Below are 10,917 nucleotides of genomic sequence, written 5' to 3' on the forward strand. Positions count from 1 at the left end.
TGGTAATACGGGTAAACGAACCCAGATGGTAATACGGTATAACGTAACCGGTCGCGGCATATCTGGTAAAAGAACCAGGTCGATAACTACGGTAACGCTACCAGGGTGGTAATCGGGGTAAACGAAAACAGCTGGGTGGCGCACATATATATATATATATAATATATCAACTATATATTTATATAGTGTGTGTATATGTACCATGATAGTGCCTAATGGCTGCACTATCGCACTGTGTATGTTCCTTGTAGCGATTCTACATCGCGACGACGCGCCAACTGAAGCGCTTAGAATCTGTCAGCCGCTCACCCATTTACACCCACTTCTCCGAAACAGTGACAGGTGCAAGCACTATCCGAGCCTACAGGTGCGTGCGGGTAATTAAAAAAGATGGCCGTCGTTTATCTGCTCGCGCGTGTACGAGCGTGCATTCGCGTGCATGTGTGGCTTGTCGATGTCGTCGGTACATACAAGCGATGTTTTTTTCATAAAAACATAATATCTTGCCGATTTATATATAGAATCAGGGGTAATAATGACAGTTTCAGGTACAGACTGTGGAATCAGGGGTTAATAATGACAACTTTGTCGTTATTAACCTTTGATAGAAGGATAGCAACTAGAAGTATCTGATCTAGTTACTATCCAAAACGTTTGAAACAAATGTTTGAAACTCCGGCAGATTTTTTTTAATCATGTCACTCTTCTTGTTTTGTAGGGTACAAGACACATTTATGTCTGAAAATGAGAACCGCGTGGATATAAATCAAATGTCGTATTTCCCAAATGTCATGTCAAACAGGTAATTACTGGACTGCATTGTTTATTTATTGCAAAGTTTTTTCGTTAAATAACTACAAAAAAGAGCCCGTATGTGAGAATTAAAGCTCCACACGTGAGTATTATAGCCTATCGTTAGTATGGTGCTTCCATATCGCTTTTGTTGTTGGTCTGTGAGCTTTCCATCGTCACGGTAACACCTCGCTCGTTCTCTGCTCGCAGGTGGCTTGGGGTGCGGCTGGAGTTCTTGGGAAACTTGGTCGTTGTATTCGCCGCGCTGTTTGCTGTCATCAGCAAGGCGACCGGCAGCATCTCGGCCGGCGTCGTCGGTCTGTCTGTGTCCTACGCGATGACCGTGAGTGAAACGCGCCGTTTTTCTACTCTTCTTCTTACATCTACGAAATAACAACCCGTCGTTTCTTTTCAGAGCGGCGCTGCGCGTAAGCAGCGTCCGCGAACGTTTCCTTTTCAGGTCTCGATCCCCGCGATTCGTCGATGCTGCTGCGGCGGCGCCGGGACGCCGCCGTTGCCGCCGCGCGCGCCGCTTCGGGCGTAATCGAGTTCCGACTGCATTTCTCTGTTCTCAGATGACGCAGCTGTTTTATTGGATGATTCGTCTGCTGTGCGAGCTCGAGTCCACCGTGGTCGCAGTGGAGCGCGTGAACGAGTATTCGCTGAATCCGGACGAGGTACACAGGTTCGCCCGCGTGGCGCCGCGCGTTACCACCGCTCTCATGCGTGCCTTTCTCGTTTTTCATTCCGCAGATCACGCAAAGTTTGAGTATGTTGATACGCGTGGCTAGTGACGTTGAGACAAATATTGTAGCTGTCGAGAGAGTCGCCGAATACTCGAAAACACCGCAGGAGGTAAAGCGGCGACGTGGAATTTTTTTTTCACACTGCGTTCACTTGCGCTTTGTTCGCGCTTTGTTTGCCACTGCTTCTCTCTGCATTTGTTTGCATGAAAATGCGTCTCTGGCATCAAAACACAATGTTACTATTAATTTTCTGCTCGTGTCTATTTCTGCAGGGGCAACACTTCTCACGTTAATGCTTGCTTCTGGTTCGTAAACGCCTAGGCATTCTGTCAACATATTCTACTTTTCCTGTTCTTATTGTGTGGCTAACACTATAATCTGCACTATTATCTGTGGCTAACACTAGCATTCCATTTCATACGTATGTATACACACTTTAAGCTTTCATTTGCTTATAGCGAGTATGCGATTGTACGATGAGAAAACTTATGAGATAACAGTCTCATGCTTTCGCGTCAAACGTTGCATACAACATGCGAGTATGCGATAGTACGATGAGAAAACTTATGAGACTGCGGTCGTGCTTACTGTTGCCGTAACTCAGCATTAGCGCATCGTCGCGGTGTTCACTAGATTCTTTCCTGACTCTAGGCTCCGTGGTCTTCGGGTGACACTCCCGGCCTGACGCCGCCGCCGGAATACTGGCCATCAGAGGGTGACGTCGTTTTCCAGGACTACTCCCTCAGATACAGAACAGGTCTGCCACTCGTGCTGAAGAAAGTCACATGCCACATCAGTGGGCAGGAGAAGGTGAGGCCGCGTGGGCACGGTTAGGACGTGTAGTAGCTCGGACATCGCGATTAAAACGAATGCACTTACATCTTGAAGTGTGTACGAATTCTCGTTAAATCGATTTTAAGTTCGTAATGTGTGAATTTTCGTTTTCACCAAAAAGCAGCTTGCTGTAGTGTAATATTATAAAATCATGAAACAAACATATCTAAAGTATATATATATATATATAGATAGATATGTTCATGGTAGTAATGGATGTGATTTGTGTTGTTATTCCTTGTGATTTTTCTTGCACAGATTGGGATATGTGGAAGAACGGGAGCTGGCAAGAGTTCGCTAACACTGGCTCTGTTCAGGTTAATCGAGGCGTCTGCTGGAGAAATCCTTATAGATGGGCGCAACGTTGCTCAGGTGATAGATAACAGTACTGTTTTCAGTCGATTAGGAAAGGTCCAGGGTGGGACAAGTTCAGATGATGCAGAGATACACAGTGTAAATTTTGTGAAAAGTGTTTCGCTGTCCACCCATACGGTTAACTACAGTAGGATAAGTGTCTGTAATCAACAGACACGTGTATAATGTCATGAATGAATATATCCTGTTGTGAGCAAGTGGGCGTTGACAAGTATATAAAAAAAACAGAGCGACAGGGTGCGAAATTAACGCGAGTCCGGAGTCAAATACTCCCCGATTTACTGTCGGGACTCCCTGATTTGACATACGCAGGAGTCCGTGTGACTCCCTGAAAATTCTGCTATACTAACTATAGTTCGTTCCAGAGCACGGCCTCGCGGAATTACCGTATTTTTACAGCAAATGTCCAAAGAAAATTTGGCAGACGTGCATCGCACGAATCTTCAAAATAAGCACATGCGTTATTGTTGTTATGCTTTAGTTTTGAACTTCAGACTGCAGACTCCCTTATTTCGCTGCGGACTCTCTCTTTTTGAGGGTAGGACACCCTTGTTCAAAATTTAATTTCTACCCCTGGAGCGATGTTTTGATTGGTGATATTGTCTCACCTATATAGAACCAAATAATTTTGTTCGCCATTGTAAATATAATGAGTGTTTTCCTCTACATTAGATGGGCATATATCTATATAATTATATATATAGTTATAGCAGATATAAAATGTACGTTTCTCTCTTCTGCCGCCAGATGGGGCTGCACGAGCTGCGCTCCAAGCTCACCATCATCCCGCAGGACCCCGTCCTGTTCTCGGGCGACCTCCGCATGAACCTCGACCCGTTCGGCTGGTACACCGACGACGCCATCTGGCTGGCGCTCGAACACGCACATCTGAAGACATTTGTCGCCTCGTTGCCGGAGGGACTCGCGCACGAGGTGAGCGAGGGCGGAGAGAACCTGAGCGTCGGGCAGCGCCAGCTGGTGTGCCTCGCGCGCGCGCTGCTGCGCAAGACGAAGGTGCTCATCCTGGACGAAGCCACGGCCGCCATCGACCTTGAGACGGACGACCTCATCCAGGAGACGATCCGGCGGGAGTTTGCCGACTGCACTGTGCTCACGATCGCTCACAGACTCAACACGATCATGGACAGCTCCAGGTATGATTCAGCCGTGCAGCATTTCACTCGTCACTCTGTCGTGGTCGCTAAAAAATATACCAGTAGGGGCACGTAGGGATGCTCAAGAATTAGTTATAAAAAAAAATTTTTTTATGTAGTACTGTTGTAATTTGTACCTAGAAATCTTTTACATGTTTATCATACCTAAATGTCTTGTAAAGCAATTCGCATCTCCTATAACTGCCCCTGTGTGCAGGATTAATTCTAGAAAATATCTCAAGTAAAGGATTTGGTGTTCTCATTAGCACGTAAAATAGTCAAGTTGTTTATGCTATAACTGTCAGTGTGCATCGATGTTTTGAAATCTAATATGTTAAAATTTATATGTATTATTATTTTATTTAATTACAGAGTTATGGTGTTAGACCAGGGAGTAATTGCAGAATTTGACTCGCCCGAAAATCTTCTGGCAAATCCGGACAGCATCTTTTATAGTCTAGCAAAAGAAGCAGGGATTCACGGCCTATCTCAGAATGGGTAAATCCATGTTACTATTGGTTCCTAGTATATATTCCTAGTATATCATGGGCCCCACCCATTACCCACCGAAAAGCGATTATTCTTACAACAATATTTTCTTAACGTTATAAATAATGAGACAAGAATATTAGGCATTATATAGTTGATTTTGTGATGAAAAAATAATGGTGAACAAAATCGCATGTTTTGATCTACATTATACTCTCAATTAAAGAGCTTCCTGCAAGCTGTGATTGAAACGTTATGAAATTGTATTATACATTGACACTACCAGTAACTGTGATGAATTTAGATATATATATATATATATATACACATATAAGAAAATTTGATCGAGCTAGAGTTTGCTCACATAAAACTATGAAATATGTCAATAAGTAATAAGATTGCCTTCATATGTTGGCTCAACTATGACCGATTGTAATACTACCACATCACAAGGTGCACCAAAGGTGTAAAAGCATTAGGATGTGACGATTGAGTGTGGGATGCACACCTAGTATTTTATAAGCAATACCGTTTGTTATCTAAATAAAAGGTGTAAGAATTGTGTTTCTACAACAAGTTATGTTGGACACAATCAGATATTAAGAAATGTGGAAATTATAAACGTGTGATAATTCTTTTATACAACTTTAAAAATTGCAGATTAGTTGCAAACTAAAGTTTAATGTGGTTGTGCGTGCTCTTTACATATACAATGTAGGCTCGATTATATGCCCTTCTGTTATCCAATGTTCTTTTTTATCTGACAATAGTCAATCTGCGTGCTATATGTGTATTGTACAGTGTTGTACGTACCAGTACTGTGTACGCACGCATAATATTTTGCCCAATCCCATTCAGCTTTGTCTGTCAGTGTGTTGCATACAGCCAGTGATCTACTTCTGTTTAATTTGTGATTGCATATTTATGTTGTACTTCCATATAATCTGTGATTTGATTCACCCCCACCAATTTCTGCATCATCCGATCGATAGCTTCAATCTAATTTAGGTCGCATCATCAAGATTCAGCTATATATATATATATATATGCATAATGATCCAAAATATATTAGAAGTGACATGACCTGATATCTCCTCTATGATTAAATATACATTCCAATTCGACAGAAAATAAAGGGTTTGTTCAGTGGTGATTGCAAATAAGTGCTATATTTTTATGTTTCTTATTAAAATTAAAATTAATTTGTTAGCAAATTTTTGTATGCATGGTATTTGTGATTGCATATTTATGTTGTACTTCCATATAATCTGTGATTTGATTCACCCCCACCAATTTCTGCATCATCTGATCGATAGCTTCATTCTAATTTAGGTTGCATGATCAAGATTCAGCTATATATATATATATATATATATATGCACAATGATCCAAAATATATTAGAAGTGACATGATTTAGATTTTTTAGATTTAGATTTTAGATTTCCTGACCTGATATCTCCTCTATGATTAAATATACATTCCAATTCGACTGAAAATAAAGGGTTTGTTCAGTGGTGATTGCAAATAAGTGCTATATTTTTATGTTTCTTATTAAAATTAAAATGAATTTGTTAGCAAATTTTTGTATGCATGGTATTTGTAAGTAATGAAAATAAAGTGTATTTTGATTAGCATGTTGGTAATAACTAATAAAATCATACACATGTATGTTGAAATGTGTCATTGTTACATAATATACACTGTTATTTATTGCTAATTATAAGACTCCTGTCCAGATAAAAATACTAATTAGTCATACTCTTCTAATCACTTTTCTGTACATAAAATTTGAATTATATATTCACATTATTTTATATAATATATTTACCGTGAACACAGGGTTGTGGTAGTAAATTAATAATACATAATACATGATAGAAAAAAAATATGATGAAGAATAAAGGAGAGAAAGCGAGAGAGGGTAGATGGCAAAAGAAAGAGATGTGTGCGTGAGAGTGGATGTGAGAGAGCACAAGCTACAGAATGGTTGAGTATGTGTGGGTGTGTATCATGTGTATATATTATGTGTATGTGAAAGAGCGAGCGAGAGAGAGAGAGAGAGAAGGGGGGGGGCGAGAAGGGGAAAGAGAAACAAAGTCAGAGTACAGAAGTGAAGGCGAGATGTATAACTTTTTTAACCACGGAATTTGGTCATTAACTATGTCAACTAGGTTTTATAGCATAATCTGTATAAGACCTTGTAATAAATTAAGTCACAATTGGTAATTGGGCACCAATAATTTAATTTGCAAATCTGCAAAAGGTAAAAATAAAAACGGATATGCGTATTATATTGTACTAGCTTTAAGTATGGTATTTTATATAAACATATAAAGCGGTGGCGCCTAATTTTAACTAGAAGGTGGCGAATCGGGAAATAAATTTCGGTCGGCCATGGTTTTGGTGATGGTCACTTGTTTACCAATGTTAGCTGTCTTAGCGGGAAGTGATATATATCAGAGGTATTGCAGTATAATCTCTTTATTTGTTGCGAAAATAGGAAAAGTCTTACTCGTTTTCGCAAATGATTGTTACATAGTGTAAGTAGGTCACCATAAAATGGAAAAATAAATACGGTAGTTTGTATAGTTCATAGTTATCGCAGTAAGTTCTGCCATCCGAAATTTAGTTCGTGTGATCATTTAACAAAACGAAAATTCTGTGCTTATAAATGCTCGAATAATTAAGTTCAAATTAGGAATCGAAATAGCATTGTCATGAATTCAGCAATTAGTTATTTGCGATGTAGTGTTGCAGGTTAATAAAAGCACATAGTAACTGTACAGCTGGTTAATAATGGAGCTGGAAGATTGTGTTGGTTTACTTGCCGTACGTTTTTGGTTCAATACAGTAGACTGAATTTCTGTTCTGCTCATTATGGAAAGTGATAGTAGACCGTATAAAAATTGACAACATGGTTAGAGACCGTATAACTCAGAAATTACAATGCAACACATACAATTTATTAAGTGATTAGCATTAGATTTATGTTAATTTTTATGATATTGCACAGAAATAGGATGATAGCTTACTCTTACTGTCAACTCAGACCTTACCATATCCAATCTTCTGGTTGCAATAGGCTTAATCACATTACGCCAGATTACGGTAATGTAGGCCATCATATTTGTGGTCCATGTGGTATGGCAGGAAACAGAGCACAGTCTACAGATTCCTAAGCTCAATGCTTGGAGGAATACATTTTTTCAGTTCAGTGTTTACTGCAACTGTTTCTTGTTCTGGCGATAGCTTCGGGAAACCTCGCGTGTTTCCGCCATTGATTGACAATGAAATTTATTTTCCTTCTACTATCTTTTCTCGTATTTCCAGTCATTGACGCAGCCATTACTCTAGATACAATAATGTAATCCAAACCCAAGATAGGGTTACAACGTGTCGCTATGGTTTTCTGTGGAGGAAATTCAGGGAACCCCTGAGTGAATCACTCAGGGCGGTTTGCTGGTGCGTTTTCAGAGACTAGAACTTCCAAACTGGGTTTATTCTCAACACGAATCTTTCTCCGCTATCTTGGAACTTACTATGTATCACAATACTCTGTATTAAACTAATATAACCTGTTACAAAAATTCGAAGTGACGAGCGGCGATATTTCGAGCGCCATTTCTGTTGACCTGTGACGTACGCATTTCCAATGCGCATAGCAATCGGCAAACGCAGCGCTCTCCGATTGGTCGGTGAATCTGCTCTTCAAACCGAAATACGTCACAGGTCAACAGAAATGGCGCTCGGTATATTCGCCGCTCGTCACTTCGAATTTTTGTAACAGGTTATATTAGTTTAATACAGAGTATTGTGATACATAGTAAGTTCCAAGATAGCGGAGAAAGGTTCGTGTTGAGAATAAACCCAGTTTGGAAGTTCTAGTCTCTGAAAACGCACCAGCAAACCGCCCTGAGTGATTCACTCAGGGGTTCCCTGAATTTCCTCCACAGAAAACCATAGCGACGTGTTGTAACCCTATCGTGGGTTTGGGTTACATTATTGTATCTACCATTACTCCACAAAAACGTCTTGTTATTTATCGCCATGGTGATGACCCGCCCCTTACGCTGGATGTAGTAACGCTGTAGTAATAACGTATTGAGTCGGCGCTATACAGCGGCGACCGGAAGCAACATACAGTCCACAAAACGAGAGACAGTTGCAGTAAACACTGATCTCGAGTCGGTTTTTAGCGAAAATACCAGATTTTCACCACTCATTATCTCAGCGTAGAGGCATCGTAGGGACATGCGGTTTGTTTTATATTAACAAGGTAGGACAGCTGATCAATAATACTGCAAAGAATCGTCAAAATAAAGCGGGGAAAGTTTATTATTTCGACTAATACTGCAACATGGTTTCAGCATTTCACCGTTGTATGCTCTCCTGAATACGCTCTTGTTTATATCTGTAATTCATTGTGATAAGTAAAGTGGCTGTAATATGGCATTGGCACACACCAGCATACGTAATTCAGCAATAGTGCCCAGCATAAATATAACCAGCTATATGGACTCTGTTTATATTTGCCACGTGTAAGAATATTCTAGAACAATACCTCAGTGTGGTGAATATGAATGTCACAGGTCGTGGAAGTAATCATGCGGAATTTCCAATATCCTTAAGGTTAACAGTGGGATATAATTTCTCTGGTTTAATGTACAAGGTGCGATTGCAGCATCAGAAGCATCAATAGGAATTATAATCAGACCGGGAATTGCTAAACGAAGCAAAGCCAATAAGAGCAGTTTCCATTGCAGTGAACTTTTTTGCTGTTGAGCACTTGTTTAATTTCATCTGTTTATAATGCAAGAATGGAATTTTGATCGAGTGCGCTGATTGGTCTGACGGGAATTTACGGTGCAGGTCATTTTACATGCTTGAGTCGTTTACTGTGTATGTGATTACTAGAGCACAAACTTCTGTTTATTTTGGTAAAAAATATTTGCCAGAAACAGCAGTAGGAGAGAAGTTGGCCACAGCCGATTAGAACACGTTAGTTGGATGATTGTCGTTGCATTTTTATCATTTGAGCAGTGGGATACTGTCAACCTACACCCGTTGTCATGCTCCTCATTAGTCTTCGTCTAGAGCTGTGTCACACACGCTCCCCTGCTATGCGTGCCAGTGTTAATATTTTGTCTTTTATTTCAGGCTCTAGCTGACTTGCAGAGAAACACGTACATTGAGTTGGCTAGGGCGCCAGGGATCATTCCAGGAAAATGTCAGGGATTGCCGTTAGTCGGTTGTCAGAGGAACGCAAAGCTTGGAGAAGAGACCATCCATTTGTGAGTATCAGGATTCTATAGCGGTGCAAAATATTATTTTTATTTGGCAAATGCTGGAAAGTAATTTAATATGTCATTTTAACATTTCACGTAATATATATTGAGCCTCAAGATGTCGAGATTAGAATATGCGGTTGGGTGCAAATGCAGTCGCAATTATTTATTTGTGGTTCCTATATTAACATGCAGGGCTTCATAGCTAGACCTACAAAAAACCCAGATGGCTCTCTCAACCTTATGAACTGGGAGTGTGCTATTCCTGGAAAGAAAGGGGTATGTAATAAATATGAGCAAAAAGTTATATATTTATATATATAGATAATATAAAACCAGACTAATTTAACTGATGTATATTTATTTCGAAGACCTAAATTTTCCACTAACAGGGTTTTGATCACAGTTCACACTTGATACACTGTGTATATTCCAGTACATCGAGTTCACACTTGATACACTGTGTATATCTGATATATAGGTGTCTCAAGTTTGAACTGAGATCAGTCTATGATACTGATAGTCTGAAGTTTACTTCTTTGAAATAAATATACATCAGTTAATTTAGCCTTGCTTTATATCCCAAATATCTATACTTATGACACAGCAGGAGTTCTGTAGCACCATCTTCTATATAATATATACATATACATATATATATACACCGATGTAGCTGCGCCGGTCGGTAATAGCCGGCTCTGGTGTTGGCCGACCAGCACTCGGCTTTAAATAACATCCTTCCGACCGGCACAAAAATGATTGAGTTTGTGTAAAATTACCCTCAAAATAGTGAGCATATCTAAAAATAATCACAACTGATACACTTAGAATTAATTTAAAAAGCACTGAGTTTAATGTCAACAATAATTATGCGTATAACCATCATCTGATTACATCGTATAGCGCACAGTACGTGCAGTATAGCTGGCTAAGCACCATGTTGCTATTATAATAATTTATGCATATGATCAGGAGTGTATCAATAGGAGTGAGACAGACTAAAACCGGCAAAATTCAACATATAGTAGCCTTAGTCTACCTATGATTTATTGTGTTTACCTCGATAAACTTGAGCTCAAGTCTTGTCTCAACTTTCCGAAATCCCTGGCAAACCTCGCTAGTTGTTTGCTATGTTTGCATTGCTAAGCGATAGAGGGCTTTCAAAAGCATTGCCCTTATGTTTCGGTTCACAGTTGTTGAAAATGCGGTATAACTTTCAAAAACCACATTGTACGTTTGGA

At 39.8% G+C, this 10,917-nt stretch overlaps 2 protein-coding genes across 3 annotated transcripts in view; both read left to right on the forward strand.

Annotated features, from left to right (window-relative positions):
- Window positions 1–6,087, forward strand: part of LOC106813255 (canalicular multispecific organic anion transporter 2-like) — a 33,964-nt gene extending 27,877 nt beyond the window's left edge. Inside the window, exons 14-21 of the mRNA XM_014817343.1 lie at window positions 252–367; window positions 719–802; window positions 1,003–1,135; window positions 1,546–1,647; window positions 2,190–2,348; window positions 2,631–2,744; window positions 3,495–3,901; window positions 4,274–6,087. Of these exons, the coding sequence (XP_014672829.1) occupies window positions 252–367; window positions 719–802; window positions 1,003–1,135; window positions 1,546–1,647; window positions 2,190–2,348; window positions 2,631–2,744; window positions 3,495–3,901; window positions 4,274–4,403 (1,245 nt within the window). The 3' untranslated portion in view covers window positions 4,404–6,087. The remainder of the gene's footprint in view (window positions 1–251; window positions 368–718; window positions 803–1,002; window positions 1,136–1,545; window positions 1,648–2,189; window positions 2,349–2,630; window positions 2,745–3,494; window positions 3,902–4,273) is intronic.
- Window positions 6,088–6,777: 690 nt separating this feature from the next.
- LOC106813258 (SUMO-conjugating enzyme UBC9) overlaps window positions 6,778–10,917 on the forward strand; it is a 19,446-nt gene continuing 15,306 nt past the window's right edge. Inside the window, exons 1-3 of one of the 2 annotated variants that reach the window (XM_014817349.1) lie at window positions 6,778–6,853; window positions 9,549–9,682; window positions 9,872–9,955. In XM_014817349.1, the coding sequence (XP_014672835.1) occupies window positions 9,617–9,682; window positions 9,872–9,955 (150 nt within the window). In that variant the 5' untranslated portion in view covers window positions 6,778–6,853; window positions 9,549–9,616. Of the gene's footprint in view, window positions 6,932–9,548; window positions 9,683–9,871; window positions 9,956–10,917 lie in introns of both variants that reach the window. The other variant, XM_014817348.1, reaches the window with a different exon arrangement.

This window comes from Priapulus caudatus, unplaced genomic scaffold, assembly GCF_000485595.1.
Source record: "Priapulus caudatus unplaced genomic scaffold, Priapulus_caudatus-5.0.1 Scaffold746, whole genome shotgun sequence".
In the NCBI taxonomy this organism is placed as follows: Eukaryota; Metazoa; Priapulida; class Priapulimorpha; order Priapulimorphida; family Priapulidae; genus Priapulus; species Priapulus caudatus.